Source organism: Eleginops maclovinus, chromosome 14 (genome assembly GCF_036324505.1).
Source record: "Eleginops maclovinus isolate JMC-PN-2008 ecotype Puerto Natales chromosome 14, JC_Emac_rtc_rv5, whole genome shotgun sequence".
NCBI classification, from domain to species: domain Eukaryota; kingdom Metazoa; phylum Chordata; class Actinopteri; order Perciformes; family Eleginopidae; genus Eleginops; species Eleginops maclovinus.
In genome coordinates, this window is record NC_086362.1 from 10,572,652 (window position 1) to 10,594,623 (window position 21,972).

Here is a 21,972-nt window from a genome sequence, read left to right on the forward strand (position 1 = left end):
TGTCTCTTTCTGTCTCAGTCCATTCCTCCATCTCTGTCCCAGCTTCCTGCTCCTCCTGGCTTTACTCGCCCCATCATTTTTTTTTACCTTAAAGATGAAAAGCAGTGAAAAGAGCATTTGCACACCTGAGTGAATAAAGCTCGCAGGTGCGTGGGTGGAGAGCTATGGGAATCCGGATCTCTCTCTCTCTCTCTCTCTCGCTCTCTCTTTGTCTATTCGGCTCACTCTCTCACTCCTGGGGTGTTTTTACCGTGTTTGTACTGGAAACTTGTGAATATGCGAGTGTGTGTGTATACATAATCTTGAGTGTGTTTGCGATGCACGAACGCTAAATGCTCTTGGCCTGAATTTGAAAAACAACCCACAGGTTTCGGTTGACCCGACCTTTACTCGCAGATTGTGGCGTCCGATACAAGCGCTTGGCCTGGCTTGCCTAGATGACCTCATCAGGTCTTCCCACAGCCTAACTCCAAACAAACTTTCGGGACAAACCAAAACAAACTGTGCTTCGCCGTTTGTGGTCACTGCGAGCCTGGCAGTAACAATAAACAGGCCCCAGGCAAGAACAGCAGCAGAGCAGGACAAAGGCAAGGCAGTGAAACACACACACACACACCCACACACTTAGAAACAACTATTAAAGACAAACGTTACCATACTTCACTGAACACAGAATGCCACACAAGTTGAATAGAGGGACATAGACACACTGCAAAAACTGACAAGAAAAACTGATTGTAGTATATAAGTTTGGCTTACTGTTTACAGATTATACTTGACATACTGAATTGAATGAAATGATGACCTGTTTGTGTGTATGCTGACCCAAGGAAGAATAGCCTATGCTAGTGCTAATGGTGATGCTAATAAAGAATAAGAATAAGAAAATATCCTTAACACCATAGCTCGTATGGTCATTTTTTGCAGTGTACTGTATCCACCCATGGACCACCGGATCACATGTAATTCTCAACCCTCATTACTCCAAACACTCCCGCCCAATCATCACCATCATCACTGAAATAAACAAACACATTCAGGCACAATCAGAAATCAGCCATGCAATCATAACAACCCCCCCACACACTGCAATAAAGCTCAACACACACACACACACACACACACACACACACACACACACACACACACACACACACACACACACACACACACACACACACACACACACACACACACACACACACACACACACACACACACACACACACACACACACACACACACACACACACACTTTCCATCCCTTAATCTCCACTGTCGCTCCCTCCACTCACCGATGATGTAGTAGTCGTGCATGCTCTTGAATTCGTGGCCCCACAGGTTGGGCGAGAACTCCTGGAACTTGATGGTGAAGCGGCGTTCGCGGGTGGGCTCGTCGCAGGTCAGCACTATGTTGGGGGCGCCGCTCACCTCGCAGCGGTCCGCCTGTTCTCGTGACGCCACCAGGTAGAGCTTGTAGAACTCGTACTCCGGCGTGGACCTGCCGGTGTCCAGCGGGGGGCAGATGAGGTCCAGCCGGTCCCCAATCTGAGGGTACAGAACGTAGCCCTTGTCGTCTCTGAACCTGGAGGAACAGAAGGAGCGAGGAATTAGAAAAGAAAGGAAAGCGTCGAGTCATTAATTAGTCTTTTGTTTCCTGCTAAAATAAACCAGTTCTGAGCCACCTGTGCCTGCTGCTGAATGAGCAACAGATGGATCCTTTAACTCTCCTATTTCCCCCTACTTCTTTCTTATTTTCTCTCCTTCACTGGGAACAGGTGCCGTTGCATAGAAGAACAAATACACTACACAATCTCACGCAATCCCCTGCTGAACCCATGAAGAGGTGGAAAAAAAGAAGTAGGAAAATGTAACCACTAGTTGATCCACATTGGGGAAAAAAGCCCAAATTAAAGCCACATATATCTAATATATTAGAAAAGGATTCATTTTCCAACTACCCCACCAAATCATCTTCAGTTATGGAAATGTTTCGTCTCAAAGCGTACAAGATCACTCTCTGAATTTAAATGCCAAAGCAAATTTCAGCCAATCGCTGTGGAGGAACAGGAGCTTTATTGTCATGACACTGAAAGCCTGGAGTTTATTCGAGGATACATAGAGAACTAAATACTGCAAGCAAATGTGAAGTCTAGTAAACGAAAAGACTTGCAATATAAACTTGAATACAGATGCAACAGAAACTAATTTTCTTTTTATCAGCACTCACATTTGGAGGTGAGAACTGAAGCATGTCCATCAAGGAAGAAACAGGCAGACGACTATCGCCGCAGATCAGCAGAACGAAGCAACAAATGCCAGAACTCAGGTATGTACTGATAATTAGTTTGCTTATTAGCTGTTTTGATGTCTTTCATCCAAATCTGATATGAATAATGTGAAGTCTTGTTGTTTACTGATGTGTTTGACAACTGGTATCCATGGGAAACTGCAGCCTGAAGTGATAAACTCAACAGAAATATGGTTCATTATTATCCTTATAGAAATGTAACTTGGCTTTTAGTGAAGATATTTGAGGTAACATGCTCGTTATGTACTCGAATGGCCTCCTGCAACTGGTTTTGAGGAAACATTCCACATGACAATTTGAATACATTCTGAAATCAGCCGACTTTGGTGAAAATCCTGTCAGAGGTCGACATGAAAAGTGTTTGATTTCTTGCAGTATAGAGGGCTTGTGTGAGCACTGTGGCTACACAGCGTTCAGAGGTCCCTCCAGAGCAGAAAACATGAAACACAGCAGTCAGCGGGGGCATAAACTCAACAGATGACTCAAAATCTGTCATTCCCTCCACAGCACAGGGCCATCTCTTGCTGAAAAGGGCAAATACTATGAGTTATCAACTTAACTCCTGAGGCCTGTGATGACTTTAACGCTACATGCTAGCATGCATGCCTGAAAGTGGGAAATCAGAAAGCAATCTATGCAGAGCCACAGCGACTTTATCTCAGGTTAAAACAAATGTCACAACTGGCAGAAGGAATTAGGCCAAGTGTTTATAGTAGTAAGAGATAAAAAGCAGGAGGAGATTTGCCGGATTTTCTCGACTGTTAGCGTTCCTCACAGAATGTTAAGAGACACTTTGATGTTCAAGTGGGAGGAAGCCAATGCCTGTAATGTTAAGAAGCCCGTTTTCAGTTAGCTCTGACTCAGACGCTGCCTCTGTTTCCAACAAATCCACAGGAACACTTGGGAGTCACAGTTCTCAAACCTGCTTAATTATGCTCTATGTTCTGCTGTCAGACTTTGACCATTAAAAAATAAACAACACGGGATCACAAAGCATGAACAAACCCAGAATTGTGTTGGGAACTATGCTGTTAAAAAGACTGAATAAATCCTACTAATGTCACATTAGCAACAAATTACCCTTTCATTGTCCAAACAGGCGAAATCTGTGAACATTTTCTTTCCAGTTTTCCATTAAATCCATGCCAGATAACAACTTACAGTATTATCTCGTGGGGAAAGGCGCCAAGTTGATTTTAATTGTTATATTTGCATCTGGGAAAATAATTGTCTTTGCTTCTTGTTGGTTGTACTTGCAAATAAAATAAAAAGGCTTTTGAAAAATGTGATATTGCCCTTCCATAAAGTTTAAGGACGTGCGAGAGATCAGATTTATAGCAAAAGATGTCTAAATATCTCGACTTTGCATGTGGGATTCAAGCTCCACAAACACTGGATCCTATATTTCCCATAATTCAACTTTATAGCAGTTTTATCAGTGCCTGCTATGCACCCACATCTGTAAAAGCCCCAGTTTAAACACAGGCTTTCCATTAAAAACATTAAGGTCTCCAAATCCAAACTGATATAGCTGATGCCATCACTATGACATCAGCAGGGTTATTATCTAAACACTTCAGAAATCTCTCTCCAGAGCCACAAAATACGTTCTCCCAGACATTGTAGTGCTAGCCATGAGAAGTTAACTGATTGCATGTGTAACATTGCTGAAATTGTTTCCAAAAGCAACATCATGTCATAAAGGAGAGTATCAGGTTATTCAGGATGATTTACAGATTCAGAGATTTAATGAGTTTCCTTTGTTGTACCTGCATCTCTCTGACCACATCCTACCCCTGTTCCATGCGGGCTACCTCTTAGCGCTGCGAGCTAACAGCCTTAAAGCTGCTGTAAATGGACATGTAAGATTTATCAGTTGGTGTGTTTGGCTGGCGGGCGCACACTGAAGGGCAACTTAGGAAAGCAGACTGAACAGGCGGAGGAGCTTTAGCTGAGGCGGGCCCAGAGGCCTGCTGGGAAGCCACTGTTCCACTTCTCATTACCCGGGTCACTCGGGGTTATCAGGCGATACTTAGACTGGAGAGCCAGGCACTCAGCTTCACTCAACACGTACACACACAGACATATTTCACCTTCCTGTGGGCTTCAGACAGGCGAGCACACGCACCCACACCATTTATAGAGTATGAACTGTAAACATGGTGGGGGTTCCTGAGGCGTCTGCGGCAAAGCCTGAACAGAAAAATCTATTCAAAACACACACACACACACACACAGACCCAAACAAATGCCCTGCTAAACACAAAAGGTTTGCCCAAACATATCCACCCACATCCAAACACACAGGTTTAGCTTTTCCCTAAACATGCACACTAAAACCCACTTACACACATGCACACACTCTTATAAAAACAAGCACCTTTTTGCTTCCTGCGTGACGCAATCTGTGAGTGTATCTGACGGTGGCCTGAGTCATAGTCGAGCTGCACTGCAGAATGGCAGAGCAAACACACAGAGGATGGTATGAGAGTGAAGGTAAAATGCCATGGGGCAGGTGCGGTGTTCGAAACAGAGAGAAAGAAAGAAAAATCAGTGAAGTGAGAGAGGGGAGGGGAGTGGAGTGGAAAAAAAATATTGAACATGTCAGGCAAAGTATGTAGCAACAACAAAGAAAGGAGGTGAACAAGCAGAATCAGAGACAAAACACTCCACAGGAGGAAGAGACCTTCAAATATCACACGGAGGAAAAGGCAAGGGTAGCGAAAGAGAGAGAGAGGTGCATTCCTGCCACAGAATGTTCTGATAGGCTCCAATTTCATGGTGTCTGATTTGCAGAGTTAACCCAGTTTAACCTAGTGTGTGTGGGTGAATGTGTGCTATAAGCAGGATGGTATAGGGACAACAATTTAATCATGAGGTAGAGTCAGAAAAGGATCCCCTCTACTCCACCTCAGCTAACCTGCAGGGCATTCAAACAGCAAGCATGGGTTCCTTGTTCTCTGTATTCAATCCACCTTACAAGTCCAGTGTTGGTTTCAAATGCTGGAAACAAACTCCCAGTGCGAAGGAGCCAAAGAGAACAGGCTAAAGGGAACTTATAAACGACTTTATAGAGTTCAACTGTGACCGCATCTGAATAAATCATCCGGTTAAGACACAGCCCTGAGCCATGTTACGTTTCTCCCTTCTTTTTGGGCCACATTTCACTCTGACACTCTCCCTGTCTCTCTCTTTGAGTGGATGCTTTTCCTCCCTCATCTCTTTTCTGGCTGTCCACTCCCCCGCTCTCCCCTCTCCCCTTCCCCTCTTTTTTCTCAGCCGTTAACAATAGAGCCATTCATGTGGCCACACTTTGTAACATGGCGTGGGGGGTTGGAGGGGGCCAGAGGTGACACCAAAGGGGGGGAAAGAGGAGAAAGAGGAGGAGATGGAGGGAAGAGGAGGGGGGTTGTCCACTCTTTTCTTCTCCACAGCTCTTTTATGAGGGCAGAAACATCATTTTTTCAACCCGAGCGCCGGCCTTTCGCGACCCCCAAGCTGTGCTGTGAAGACTGGAGTGTCGGTCTGCGTGACCCCCCTGCCTGACCTCTCACACCTCCTTCTTCTCACCCTCCACCTCTTTCAATGCATATTATACACACTTTTACACACCTAAGAGCTTGCAATAGATATTGAATTTCTAATAATACAAACACATGCAAGACATTTCAGAGCCTGCAACGACGTCCCAGATGCCGTGTGTGTTTTTTCAGCGACCTCTACGTGTGTTCCTGTCGGTTTTTCTCGTCCATCTGCATGTTGTCTGCAGTCGTACCTGCGCTGAGTGGCGTATCGGACGGTTCGAAACATTTCCCAGATTCCACAGCGGCAACCCGAGCCATGTCCGGACCAAAGCCGGGCACACAGGTGCAGCCAGCGGGAGGGGAGACAAGGGAGTGTGTGTGTGTGTGTGTGTGTGTGTGTGTGTGTGTGTGTGTGTGTGTGTGTGTGTGTGTGTGTGTGTGTGTGTGTGTCAGCGCGAACATGAGAATATGATGGGAAGGCGGGGTGAGGGAGGGAGAGACTAGTGAGATGAAAACCTTTTGAGTTGGAGAGATATATGTATGAATATACCGCTTCATAATTATTATTTTTATCACCTGGCTGCTATCACACCATTTATTTTATAAACTGTTACTGGTACTGGATGTGTATTTTCGAAATGTTTGTAATTTTTTATTTTTATCTTTAATATCTTGTGCATCCTTCTTATTTATTATTAAGACATTTTGGTCTCTCTGCTTTTGCTGCAACATTCCGTCTCTGTGGGACAGATAAAAGTATTTGTGAGAGTGAGGCGAGAGACAATAGAGAGAGGTGGGATTTGAAGTGATGAAAACAAACACATAAGGACAAAGGGAGAGATTGCGACGGAACATAATGTGAAAAAATAAAGTGCAAGAAACACACAGAAGGAGCCTGAAGAAAACCAAGTGGGGAGGACGCTGAAGTTGGCACTGAGCACAGAATAAACTAATATGAAACCATTGTGGAGGATTTACTCGAAACTCAACTTTGACCTCCCCATCCTCTGCGGGGGTTTCGTCCTTGGGCCAAACCACAACCTGGTGTGAGCAGGAAGCCGGGGAGAGACAGCAAAGGACCGATCTATTAGGGAATAATAAACGACGGCGGTATTCGGTTCTGATTTATGGCGGGCCCTGCGCATAAAGCTGTCTGCACTAATCTCATGGTATACACAGTGTAATCACACACACAGGGGTAGTGCATCCCCCCCCTCTTTTAACGTACACACGCTGTCAGACGCACGGCAGGGGAGCACGCACACTGAAGAGCAGCAAAGCGGTCGGGAGGAGCACACACTCTATGGGACAAAGCGCGCGCACACACACACACACACACACACACACACACACACACACACACACACACACACACACACACACACACACACACACACACAGAGCTGCAACACCTGCAGGCCATCTAGTAGCTGTCTAAAGTAAATCCACCGGGTCTCATTTGTAAAAGTGGTTCTTTCCAAAGAATGCCACAATGAGCAAACATTGAGTGGAAAAAAACCGTCCATTTGGATTAAGTCATTTAAGCACGTTGAATCCTAACTCCAACTTTTGAAGTGAAAACTAAAAAATGACATTCATTCCATTTGCTTTAATGAATTTCCTTTATTGCAAGTTGAAAAGACGGCTCCTTTTAGTATGAATAAAATGATTCAATAGATTTAGAAAAGGGAAAATTATCTCACTCCACTGACAGACTGTTTTACCTTCTTTAAGGAAAATATTATTTTAAGCCTCTGCGCTGGATTAAATCACTTGCTATACGGAGGAGAGCACCTACACAGAGGGGACTGAGGCGGCTATCATTTACACTGCTCTGCTGCTGCAATCAGTACCCCTATATATGCTGCGCAGAAACACCAGCTATATATAATGTAAAACACATTGCTGGGAGTATATCAAACATGAATTCACCTAATGCTCAATATGTCTTTGACAGTATTTGTAATAACGGCAGCTATATCACACTGACCTGCACGTCTCGCCTCTGCCTGCCACTCTAGTTTACAATAAAACATTTAAAATTTGTACTTTTTTATTTTTTATTTTGACCTTATCTTTGATCGGTTCTGTAACAAAAAAAGGCTTCTTCAATGCCTATTTGGAGTCCATTTTCACATTGAATTTGAGGCCTTGCACAAAAAATGCTATCATCATCTGAGGCTGAGTGTGAAGCCATCCTATAAATATTCTGAATTACTCTGTTTTGCTTTTAGATTATTATTTAAACATATCAGTCTGCAAATGAGTTACCTTAAATCCCCTGTAGCTTTATGTAACACTCAAGTTAGAGGACATTTTACGATTCCTGCTTTATCTTTGTTATTTGTCATCTTAAGCTGTTCTTGGAATTAATAATCAATGCTCATAATTTAGTTATTTGAAATCCGGCACAAAGCAGACAAACCAGCCTGGGCTTCCATGAGTGCACACGGCAGACAGAGGGTTTTAAAATATCCATAATCATTATTACTGTCTTCATTAAAGAACCATATACCCTGGAGAAGAGCTGCAGAAAGTGGTCTTTGACTGTGTGTGTAGAGCCGGAGAGGGATCGAGATACATTTGTACGAAACAGAGGGAGACGGAGAGGGGTTAGGGAGAGACGGAGAGAGGGGGGGAGAGAGCTATAATGTAAATTGATGAGAGTTTGAGTCTCTCTAGAAGGCATGGCCCAGATACCTTCGAACATTTCTATTATGGATGAAATGGTGGAATGGATGTGAGTTTATTGGGGAGAGGAAGAGGGAGAAAGAAAGACACAAGCCGGGGTTGTATCCAAAGACTTTTGTTTGGTAAATTATCCTTCATGTAGTTAGAAAAAGTTGTGTGTAAACAACACATCTGAACAAATCACAAAAAAGCTCTTGTACCTTGCCGTTAGCATGGTTTTATTTCAACTTCTAATGGAGATCCCAAAGTTTCCAAAGGCAACAAATATGTCAATTTGGGGGAAAATGTGTATAAAATGAGGCAAAAAGCAGAAGGAATATTATCGGTTGAGGGATTGGTGCGGTCGTACAAGCACAGCCCTGATGAAAAATCATAAACTGTGGCTTCCATAAAAATATTTTACTGTGGAACAGAGCAAAATATAATCATTTTTCCAATCGTAAAGCTGCACTGATGAATATTTGTGTTGTATGGATCCAATGACTATTCAAAATGTAAAAGGGAGTGATGATAGTGATGATAGTGATGAACAGAACAGAATGATGGCCGACTGCTGTTTTTTTCTTGCCTCCAGAAAGTGTTTTAGCATCTTTTGACGCACTTTGGTTTTCTGGCACACAAACTCTGCTCTATTAACCTCATTACTTATTTTTACCACAGGACGAAGCTGTTTTCAATGAAAAAAAAGCTTGATAAACCAACTGCATGTCCAGTACCAGAAGGAAATTAAGCATCTAGCTGGGGAACAGTGGAGAATCTAACCTCTAAATGTGCATATTTTGTTGGAGGACAACAAAACGGAGCTAAAAGACATAAAACTAATACTCAAACAAGTACATTTGCTATAGTTTGCCAACATATTCACCCTAACAAGGGGATTATATTTCAATATTCTGATGCCTGCAAGTAGCCAAGTCAAATAAAATGCATTTTGAAATCTCAAGTAAAGAGGAAAAGGATGTACCAAATAAGACATAAGCAAACGATGAAGAGCAGCGTGAACAAGGAGATGAGCACAAGGTTGATGTAAAGTCAGTGAGCTCTGAAAAGCCCTCAGGAATGTTGTGGTTAGAAACTGTGGTAATAGCTTCCATATGGCGAGAGAAGGGGAGAAAGAGAGGGAAAATAGGAGGTGGAGAGATTCTTCAGAGGGAGAGAGAGAGTCAGCAGGTAGGGATGCCGCAGAGCCTTGTTTGAATAGTTAGTTGGTATCCTGGGACTTTGAAGGTAACTGTGTCCTTGTCATCACACAAACAAGCACACACACACACACACACAAACTCATCCTCCTGTCCAGAGGCGGTCCAGACTGCTGCAGCGTCTGTATCACATCCAGTACATATCACACCCAGCGGAACCACAGAGACACGGGATGGAGCCACTCTGGATGCCTTGGCATATACAAAGAGCACGTACACACCGAGTCACACACTGCGATTGTCTCTCCTATCAACACACACACACCCTTCATCTCCCTTGTTGCTGCGCTCCTGCTGTGTTCAATACATTCCATATGATACAATGCTGCAGATGAGCGTATCGCATTAAGTTGAAACTTGTAGCCGCACCATGAAGAGAAAAAACTCAAACTCGACTACGGAGAAAGACTTCTTCTCCTCTTTGAACAAAGCAGAACAACGCATCCATATTCAGGTCAACGAAAACTTTTCTCAAGCAAACATTTTCCTCATCTCTTTCTCATTTGCATCCTTGTTTTTTTTCCCCTCTTCATGTTCCTGCTCCTGCATCTGAAGCTCAGAACTTTTGTTTGCGGTTTCTTTTGACTCCTCCAAACATCCACTATTTCTGCTCTATATTCTATCTTGTGTCTCACCGAGCACACCCCCCCCCCTCGTTCTATTTCTCATTCTCCACCTGCCTTTACCTTACTGAACTCCCCTCTTTCTGTTCTCTCCAGCCAAACATATGTGACCTCACTTTTGATTTCAGTTAGTTCAGAAACTCTCGAGTGGCACCGGAACAGTGCAATGCTGAAAACCAACAGATACTAGGAAAATTTGTTCAAGACAAATGGTTCAACACGCTTTAAAATCCACAGCATCGACCCGTGGGACATTTTAGGGAACATGGTGTTAAATCTGAGTATTAATAGTAGCACTTTTCACATATGGGATTTTAAATAAAGGCTCTCCCTCTCCTGTCAATACCATGTGTCTCGAATAAATCGACAAATCATTTTTTTCCGTTAAATTGTTCATTTAGCTTTTCATTTTTCAGTTAATCGGACATATTTAATATCACAAAATTGGGAGAATTCAATAAAACAAAAATAAATAGTCAAAGATGGTCTTCCCTAGCGAGAATAATTTGTTTAAATGATGATAAATTCATTGTAGGTTTTTTCTAAAACAACTGAAAATAGGGATGAATGTCCAAGCAAAATTCCTCGAAGCACAATGTAGCGTCTTTAAAATAAATAAAAACAGTCCAAAACCCATTTTTCATTTCATATTCAACATAAGATTGTATTTTAAGTGATATTTAGCAGGGAAAGCTAACATTTAAGCATGTGGAATAAGCAGATTCATCATTCAATGGGTATGATGTCTGTTTTCTTGCTCCTGTCTGAAAGGGAACCCTGAATGGCCATGTTTATAATTTCTCTGCAGCCACAGTCACTGTTGGCAGCATTTCTTGCTTCTGTCTGAAAATGAACACAATGACATGCACTAACCAGCAGCCATGAAGCCTCAGCCGAGGCGTTTGGTGTCCTGACTGAAGGGATTGTTCTACCATGAAACCCAACCACTCCTCTGGGGGGATCATACAAAACCCAAAATCACACTTTTGACGTCTCTCCTTTCGTGGCTACAGTATCCCCCAGCCCCACCACTTTCTTTTTCTGTTCTCACTCCTAAACCGTCTCTAACCACCGTTTCCTCCATCCCCCCCTCCTCCCCCATTTTCAGCAGGATGATTTGCAGCACTCTGGATTGGGCCCATTAAGGTAGTCTCGTGGAGGTGTGAGGTGATAGAGCACCGCGGTTCCTGACAAATCTGTGTGTGTCAGAGAGGGGAAGAGATTGAGAGGGCCCCCCCCCAGATCACAAATGGATACATGTGAACCCTCAACATAGGCTAAAGGAGACCCTTGAGACAGGCACACACAAACACACGCTGCAGACCCCCCTATAACTCCCAGTGAGGTCTTTAGTGTGTTTTAGTATATAGCTCATGATGACATGTTTGCGCACACACACACAGATAGTGGCAGCTGGCATTAATGCCTGGTGTGGGAAAAGTCTTTGAGCTTCGACTCATTCACTCCAACCACCTCGCTAATTTAATTAGGTCACCCCGGGCCCTGGAGGACGGAAGGTTATAATGCATGCAGTGGCTCTCTTTCTCTATGACACACACACACACACACACACACACACACACACACACACACACACACACACACACACACACACACACACACACACACACACACACACACACACACACACACACACACACACACACACACACACACACACACACACACACACACACACACACACACACAAAGAGAGCCATCCAAGAGCCGTCCCTGTGGGAGTGAAGGAGTGAGGTGAGACGCCGCCCTGCCACAGTGTGGGTCACCTACATCCTTAAAGCTGCCCCTGTGTGTGTGTTTCCACATGCGGTCATGCATGTAGGTGTTCTCCTCTGGAGGGTCCCCTCTCCCAGGCTGTGACCCCTCAGGGTTGGTGTGTGTGTGTGTGTGTGTGTGTGTGTGTGTGTGTGTGTGTGTGTGTGTGTGTGTGTGTGTGTGTGTGTGTGTGTGTGTGTGTGTGTGTGTGTGTGTCAGTGTGTGTAGGCTCAACTTTGCTCCAGGGAGGCCACAGGGTGCAGGAAAGCTGAAACTTTAGCTAAAGGCGACTCAACTTAAGCTCAGTCAGGCTACGGTGTCAGGAGAGCAGTGTAATCCATAGGGGGCCCCTAGGGGCCACCAAGTATGCAGGACTCCTGGGACGTACTTTTTGTTTTGTGTGAGCTCAGTGTGTGAGCCTCCAGACAGTATAATCATGTTTATTTGTGTGTGGACCTTACCGACAGTCTCTCTAAAAGGTTCCATGTTTCAACTGAAGACAGTCTTAAATATATATATATATTTAAAAAAACGTCTACAATACTTTCAAGAACAGCTTGGTATTGTAGTCGTTCTATCGTTCAAGCCTAAAGTTACGGGGAAAATAAGAAATTTCTATAAGTTTAGGTTAGGGATAAGGCTGGTTTATGGCTAAGGAATTACTATACACCAAAGAAGGTTTTCGTAAAGATACACACATCCAATAATTTGTGTGTTTAGCTGTGTGTCCCAACAGGGGCATTGTGTATCTGCAGCAGTGCTTAATCCACCATTGGAAATGGGAACCTGGCTTCCATTGGGTTTCCCCCACAGGCTCCGACCAGCGCTACCCGACTCCCAGACTCTCTGCTCCTCCAACTCCAGTGGAACGCATCTTGAAGCGATTTGGGGCTCAATCCCTCTGCTGCTCCCTCTCTTTTTTTCTCCCCCTCCTCCAACCCACCACTCCCCACCCTCGCACCTCCTCCCGTTCTCCGCTGAAGGAAGCTTTAAGGGCTTAGGGAAAGCGCTGGAGCGGCAGTCCCAGCTCGACCCAGGGGTTGTGGAGCCCCGAGGTAAAATCAACAGATAGCCTGCTGTAAGAGCAGTCTGAGCAGGGAGGGAGGGATGCATTCATGAAAGTAGGACAGACAGGGTGTAGGGCTAGCTGACACATAAGTGTAATCACATGCGCACACACACATAAACATGCTAAAAGAGAAGGCCTCCAGGTCATCAAAAATCCTATTCACTCCCGTCAGGATATTGAAGTGTGTCATGCCAATATTTCAGCGCTGATAGCTTTGCGAGAGTGTGTGTGTGAATATGTGTGAGAGGCCGTGTGTGGGTGTGTGCTTGAGCAAGTCCGTGCGTGTGCCTCGCCACTTCTCTGCCACTTTATTTTCCAAAGAGTGGCTCTTTCAAAAGTCGCCCGGGTATTTTCAAGGGGCCTGTCTAATTTGTGCAGGTAAAGTGTTTTAAAGTTCCATTCCCCAGTTTACCTGCGGCGCTGAAATAACACCTCCCCTCCTCCCCTCCCCAACTTTTATCACAACTTCTATCCTTTTGTCCTTCACTTTCCTCCTGTCCCTCCACACCTGCCCTCCTTCTCTTTCTTTCTATCTTTTTCTTATCTCTCCTTCTCTCGCCTGCTCCTTTGCTCCCCACCTCTCTCCTGCATTTCTTTTTTCCACCTCACCCATCCCTCATCCTCTCTCTCTGCCTATCATAGTGTTTGAAGCAGAGTGTTTGTCTCTAGGGCTGGATGATTGACAGCTGAGAGAGAGCCAGGCAGCTCTCTGGTGACAGATAAGGACTTTGGCTCTATTACTCACTGGGTCCCAGAGACACACTGACACATACACACACACATACACATATATAAACTCTCACCCATACTCCCGCATGCACACAGATTCAGTAACTTGCTCTCGCACACACACACAAACAGAGAAACACACTCCGGGTCCCATGCTGCTCCCACAGTTCGGCAGGGAGCAGACAACCCTATTTGCATTAGGAAGCAGCGTGTAAAATAAATAAAGAATGGGATGAATCGAGGAATAAATAGACAGGAGGAAGCACGGCTGGGGATGGGTATGACTGATTTGCAGAGTGTTTGTGTGCTTTCTGTTTCAACCTGTGGGCTCCCGAGTGGGGACAGCTGCAGTGCAGCAAAAGAAACACCCTGCACACCCTGTTGAACACACACACACACACACACTCAAATATACATGAATAGATTCTACAAAGCCAAAAATCATTATGGTAATGACAAAATGAAAGGGTCTAAAAATATAGTTTTGTTCCTCCCTTTGTTTCAGGGGGAACTCTGGAGAGACCACCGGTTGACGGTGAGAAAGGGAAAGAGTAAGACGGGGAAAAAGAGGGAAACAGGAATTGATTTACCATGAACATCTCCCTCTACAGCAACCCAACTCGGGATTGCAACACTTTTTCAAAGGGAGAAAATGGATTGAGTGCAACTGGTTCAAATTGGGTGCATGTTTATGTTCTTGGCAACAGAAAGAGAAACATCAGTGACTCGTTGATTGACAGCGGAAAGGTGACAGGGAGATGGCGAGAAAAAGCGAGGCAGCAGGCGCATAAACAGGTGCGACATCAGATATGGAGAGGCAAAGCAGAACAGGAAATTAGAGGAAAATATCGGTACTTACGCAAGTTTGTGCAAGAGTAAAAACTAGGCTTCGAATTTGGGGAAAGAAAAGGAAAATGAGAGATGCAGAACAAGAAGTGGAGCATGTGGAAGAGGCGGAGGTGTGGATGAAAGAGTGTGATATATCATGCTGGGTTACAGGTGTGTGTGTCAGGGAAGAAAATGAAGGGAATAAGCATGAGTGGGGAATAATTAGGCCGATCCCCCGGCAGAGGACAGCAGAAGGTGAAAGGACGAACGGAGGGAAAAAGATGGATGGAGAAGCAGAAGGCAAGGACGCGGTGACATAGCAAAAGAGAGAAAGGAAAAAGGCTAAGGCATGACCAAAGAGATGGCAGGCTCAGCGTGAGAGAGAGCGGGAAGAAAGGAGAGGAGGGCAGCCTGCAGGATGGAGGTTTAAAAGTGAGAGGAGAAGGTGACGGAGATAGACGCCGAGCATGAAAATGCCCTTTGTCCCCCCATCGACACAGAAGACAAAGGGAAGCGGCTTTTTCTAGCATCACTTGGATGACAATAGCTATTTGTCCCCTCATCAGAGAGCGCTGAGAGGACAGAGAAGAAAGCAACACTGTGTTCTTCATGTCCCTTCGTCTTCGCTCGCTTCTCATCTCCTCAATCTCGCCCCCCCACTCATCCATCTCACCCTGCCACAAACACAGTTTCTCCCCGTCTGCACGCCACGGATGTTAATAGCCATAACTCTGAGTTTAATGCGTGTCGGGGAGGGTGTGTGTGCGCAGTGGGGACCTCCACACCCTGTCCTCCCTTTTCTTTTTTGAGGTTAGGGGTTAAGGGTCACGCTTGAGTGCTGATGGTGCATCCTGCCAGACAAAGCAGATTAACACACACACACACACATACACACACGGAGCGCAGTGGTATGTCACCCTTTCTAAGCCCCCTCCCGGCGTGTTCCCAAGCCGCGGCCTCATTGGGTGAGATAGCATCATATGTTGCAGGTTGCACCAATGAAAGGTCAAGGCCCCGATTGTGTGAGCGGTCAGCGGTCAAACTACCTTTTGCCACGGGCGCTGATGTCACTGGAGTTAGTATTCATAGGGAACAAATTGCAGATAAACACAGGCGACGTTGGTTTTTTGTTTGTTCTGCGCATTCCTGCTCATATCTGCTGTCATGTTTGCCGTTTAGTGGATACACCTACTTGCCAAACACACATTAATCCTATTATCCAACTGAATGTGGTACACCTGGAAACTGAACCCCGTGATGGTGCCGTGCTCCACTCTCTGATCTAAAAGAGCAACTCCTTTCAGTCTCTAAACTCAATAAGAATCAGAGGAATGTTATCCGGGCAGTATTTAACTCCAAACTCGTTTAATTTGGTCACCTTGTCTGACCTCGCTCTGGCAGGGAGTTTAAGATAAGAAAGAAAAAAAATTGCCTAATATGCAAACTCAATTTATGCTATCTGCATAAATAGTGTAATAATTTAATATGTAATATTTGTATCTCCTCAGTGGGAAATTGTCCTTTCGGCTAGCCAACCGGAGATGTCCACTTCAAGGTTTCTCAAAGCAAAAGAGTCTTTATTGCTCCACATACATTTAATGATATGAAATGACTACTTAACATCTATAAAATGTCACATGTTGTTTTTTCAGTCCCAAGGAGAAAAAGAAACTAGTAACCCCTTAAATATATGAAGCAGAAACGAGCAAATGCTAAATTAATTGACTAGACAAATTGTTTAAAATTATATATAAGAAAGCTAAATTGGAGTTGGAACTGGAACTATATTTGTTTTATCATATATAACATGATCTTTATTATCATATCACCCATGTAGCTAAATGGAAAATAAATACTTTTCCTTTCGATTTTTATGTCTAAGCTGGGTCCTTGGTCTATTACTTAAAAACTACAATATTCAAACCAGGTTTCAGTCGAATTTATCTTTTAAAAAAAAGTTTAAAGACAATAAAGGTTGCTGCCCAACAATCAAGAAAACTGTTTTGATGACACTTGAAAAATGTTTGCTGTACTGCCAGAGATTTTTATGTTTAAAAGAAATCAGCCTTGATAAGGAGATTGTTTGCAGATTGAAAGAAACAATGAAACCTCAGAAAGAATGCTAACCAACAATAGATCAGTTTGGAGGTCTCTCCACAGCTGATCTGTGTGTGAGGTCCTCCTTCTGATCTGGCATCAGTGGGCAGCGCTGCCACTGTGTTTAGAAGTGTTAAATGCCCCCCTGACCTGCTGAAGTCTGTTATTAGGCCTACCCATTGCCAGACCTGCTAACTCATACTGGCATCAACGCCCACTCCTGGCAACACACACACCGGTCAGATACACAAACTCACATGTGCAAACACTCACAGGCAAACATGTTGAACAGACACACATGCGGCGGGCACTCAGCGGAGGGTGAATAGCCGGCGATCCTCCGCCTCCTCCTTCCGCCTTATCAGTGGGTTGCGTTCCGCCTTAGCCATGCATACTGTACAGTCATTAATCATGATTCTCATTAATTATCTATGCACCCGGCTGGCTAATTAACACATCAGCTCAAGCAGAACTAATGCTGCATGTTAGTTCACCTCCCACTCACACCCAACACTCTACCACCCCCCCCCCACACACACACACCAAGATTCCAACCTCTCCAAAACTTCACTTCCTGTCAGCTGCGAGGAGGAAGCGCACTTGCAAGAATATAGTTAAGAACTAACCAGCATCTGAAGATTAAAGGAACGTTCAGCGAATACCAGTGTATGATCAATGTCTCGTGTTGTAACTCACATCTTTAGTCCCATTATTTGCTCTTGTTGTCGTGTCAACATAAATTAATGGTTTGCTTAGGAATGTACTTACTCCTAATGTATGGCCATAAAACTGTATGTCACTATGCAGGTGAAAACAGTAGTACTAGCATTACAAAATTACAGTATAATTTATAAGCATACTGCTGTAAAATTGAATGCACAAGGGCTCAATGACACCAGCATTGCGAGAAAAAAATGTCAAATGTCACTGCTGTGTGTGAAGGAAATCATGTGAGTTCTCATGTGGAGTTCAACTTTGTTTTGAGCTTTCGCCAATGACCTTTAGAGAAATAGCTTTAAATCGAGCCGACTCTTGAGGGAACGGAGAGCTGTAGGGTCCAAAAGAGAGAAAGTTGCTGCGTTCTGCACTTTTTTTTAAGTAAGCCTGCCCTGCTGGTGTACGAAATGCTTCACAAAAGAGTCATGAGACAACAACTCTATGAATACAGCTTATCCCTGAAATAACTGTGTATGATTACTTTCCCGGCTAGCTTGACGCGCTATTGTAAACCATTAGCATGTACCTGGCTGCCTAGCATGGACTGCTTGCTCTCAGGCTCACACACACACACACACACACACACACACACACACACACACACACACACACACACACACACACACACAAATCAATCAATGAACATGAAAAGGTAGCAATACATCCACTTATTCAATGTGATGCATATTAGTTTGAAAAAAATAGATGCTTCTAAAGATATTTATACCCATTTCCTTAACAGGGAGGTCCCAAACAGAGGAAGTTGCTGTGTCCTGCATTTAAAAATAAAAAAATGTGCCTCCCTGCTGGTGTATTAAATGCTTCACAAAGAGTCAGGAGACAAGAGACGACTATAAATACAGCTTATCTGAAATAAGCTGTGTATCATTATTTTACCAGCTAGCTTGACACACTATTGTAAACCATTAGCATTAACATGTCCCTGGCTGCCTAGCATGGGCTGCTTGCTCTATCAAACACACACTTGTGCAAATCAATTAACATGAAAAGGTAGCAATAAATACATTTATTCAATGGGATGCATATTAGTTTGTAAAAAATGGATACTTCTAAAGATATTCATAACAATTTGCGATTTCTGATATAGCCGATAATAGATAAAACAACTCCAAAGCTTTCATTGCCAAGGAGCCCAAGCAAGGAAAATGTGAGGAGAGGGACAGACGGTAAATAACCTCCCGGTGTGTAGACACTGCGGTAATTGAACTGGATGAATTGGAAACACCAGCCTTAACTCAGAGGGAAGTGCTGGCTTTGACCGCCTGACACCAATCACAAGAAGGGCCTGATTTTAATTTGGTCATTTCTTATTGGTTAGAGCATGCAGGACGCTTGGGAGCAGACTGAGATAACAAGCAGTGAGATGGATTCAAAGCGGCTGCATTCTGGGTACAGTGGAGGTGCCACGTCCTGCGGGGATATCTGGCCGCTCCGTGTGGTTTATATGCTGGTCCAGCGTCCATCGTATTTACTGCCTTTAATCTCCCATGAGGCCTTGGGCTAGAGTGAGATATGTGCCTGGGGGTAAAACGGAGGGTAATTCACACTCATACATGGAATTATAATGTTTCCACGCATGGAGCCTCTGAATAATTTACAGCTTTCAATGGCTTAACATTACTCGTCATACACACACAGGTCTGGACGAGGATTTAGTCATCGCCCTCGCCTCAACAATCTCTCGGTGGTGCATCACTAAATACAGGCCCCTACATCTCATTCTTACTGACAGCCTGTGCAGCATATAATTACGTCCCCCCTGAAACCGGGGCAGTAATCTCAAACTCTTGTCCGGCCATTATTTGCGGAGGCTTCTCTCTGCCCACACCCTGCCTGCCTTTCCTATACCCCTTTCATCCAGCACTTGTTCTTTTCAGCTGAGCTCTGATTTCTATATCTCTACTTCTTCATATCTCTCCCTCTCCCTTTCTCTCTGTGGGCCAAAAGCCTGAAAGAGAGGAAGAATGAGAGAGAGAGGGAGGGAAAGAAACGCTTTGACATTAACGAGATTGCTCGTTAAGAAAGGAGAGGAGGAAGGGAGGTGGAAAATGGAGTGGCTGTAATTGGGAGGGTTTTTGAAAAGGAGAGAAAGAAAAGGCAGAATTAAGTTTCCATCCAGCGCCTGCTGTGTGTGTGTGTGTGTGTGTGTGTGTGTGTGTGTGTGTGTGTGTGTGTGTGTGTGTGTGTGTGTGTGTGTGTGTGTGTGTGTGTGTGTGTGTGTGTGTGTGTGTGTGTGTGAGGCAGATACAGAGGGGACTAAATATAAGGTGAGAGAATGACTTGTTGGATTTCTCAAAAGGTGCTAAAGGTCAGACTCACCTATCAATCAGGTTTATACAAAAGGGCCGGGTCTGGCTCTGCCCTCCTATCCCCTCCTCTACCCCCCCCCCCACCAGCCCCCCGATCTCTCTTCAGAGACAAAGAAACACTTTACAGTAACAGCCTACTGGAGACTATTTCCTCACAGAGCTTGTAGCTGCTGCACTGCAGCAGGCCCATTACAGAAATGCATTCCATTGGCATTTCACTTCTTGTTGTGTAGGGAGCTGCTTCAAAAACCACCCGACCCATCCTGCAGAGACAGTTTATGGGAACAACTAGATTTCTTTCCACAGAATTTGGATATATATAGTCTTTCTCCAGCCCCAAGGAGTGATGTGCACTTCCTTTACATTTTCTCGAAAGGACTGAATGATCTAGCAACCCCAAATAAGGTTGTGTGTGTGTGGCTTGTGTTTTACATTTCTTAATGTGCAAATATATGCCAATAAATGTGTGCGTGTGTGTGTGTAAATCGGTGTAATCCCCCCACTATGGGATGCCCTCCTTTCTTCCCATGCCAGATGAGGAGATATTCTGCCAAAATCGACAGGCAAGTGGGCTGCCAACTGCGAACATACACGCTCAACCGCGCAGCGAAATCATACACTGGCATGTGACGCATGCATATAGTGCACACAAAGAGCTGTATGTGTGTGTGTGTGTGTGTGTGTGTGTGTGTGTGTGTGTGTGTGTGTGTGTGTGTGTGTGTGTGTGTGTGTGTGTGTGTGTGTGTGTGTGTGTGTGTGTGTGTGTGTGTGTGTGTGTGTCTGGAAACAGGAAGAAATCTTGGCTGGGTGTGCGCAGGTTTATTCTAGTCTATAGGTCTGGAAGAAATTTTGTAGGGGGATTAGGGAAAGAGCCCACAGAGAGGTAGATGGAGTAACAACGGGAGGGATGGAAGGATGGAGATGAAGGGGGAGACAATGAAAAGCAACCGAAAGATGGCGAAAGAAAAGATAGAAATCAGATGGAGAGGCATGATGACGGCAGAATAAAAGCAGGACCGGTGATATGAAACAGTTAAATCGGTGGTTTATACAGAGGGATGGATAATCTCTACCTCTCTGTTCCCCCCCTCCTTCCTGCTCCAATCTCTCCATTGTATGAAAGCAGCGGTTTAGGAGGGGGGGATTGAAAGAAATTCCCTCTCTTTCTCTTTCTCCAGCTAAATTAATAATATGAAGCGCTCTATCCCTCTCAGTCTGCTTTATCCTTTTATTTGCCCCCCTCCTCTGCTTTATCTCGGAGTATTCCTTGATTCTATTATTCCCTTGGCTGTATGCTAGAGTTATAGGAGTGTATGCTGTGCGAGTGCGAGTGCAAGTGTGTGTGTGTGTGTGTGTGTGTGTGTGTGTGTGTGTGTGTGTGTGTGTGTGTGTGTGTGTGTGTGTGTGTGTGTGTGTGTGTGTGTGTGTGTGTATTCAAAGCGAGCTTGACAGGCTGCACACCAAACTGAGCATGAGAAGTTCTTTGCTGGTGAGAGACTGCAGGGTATGAAAAACGAGAGAAAGGGTGAGAAGTAGCGGGAGATGGATACAAGAGCGACAAAGGGAGAGCGGAGAGGGTGAGAGTTTCTGAGAAGATTGGAGAGGAAGGCGGGGAGAGTGGGTTAGACGTGAGGGAGAAGGTGGCGTGCGGAGGTGTGAGAGGAGACCAAATAGATCACACTCACAGTTTCTAATAAGAGGTTTGACACATTGTCATATTTTACCTTTCTTCTTTTTGTATTCAACCCTCCCGATATTTCTCGCCTTTTTGAACTGGTGAAAGCATTCTCGTGCATTTTCAGGCACAAATTATGCACAAATGTACTAATTCTTAAAACAAAACACGAGTCAACTTTATGTGCACCAATAGTGCTGTTCTTTGAGGATTTTACAGATGCTTATCCAACAGATTTTTGACTGAACCAGAGCTGATATTGTACCTGCTCTCACCTCTCCCCTTTCACCTCTCCTGGGTTGTTTTTAACAGGAAACAAGCCTATTTTGGCTTATATTGCTTTTCCTTTTTCCACAGGCTCAGGTAAGCCTACTTTAATTGCGCCAAAGGGTGCTGCTGCTGC

General features: G+C 44.5%; 1 protein-coding gene across 1 annotated transcript in view; it reads right to left on the reverse strand.

The window, feature by feature from the left end:
- The window catches only part of efnb3b (ephrin-B3b), a 72,740-nt gene that overhangs the window by 34,623 nt on the left and 16,145 nt on the right, over nucleotides 1–21,972 (reverse strand). The window contains exon 2 of the mRNA XM_063900203.1: nucleotides 1,296–1,585. Coding sequence (XP_063756273.1) covers nucleotides 1,296–1,585 — 290 coding nt within the window. The remainder of the gene's footprint in view (nucleotides 1–1,295; nucleotides 1,586–21,972) is intronic.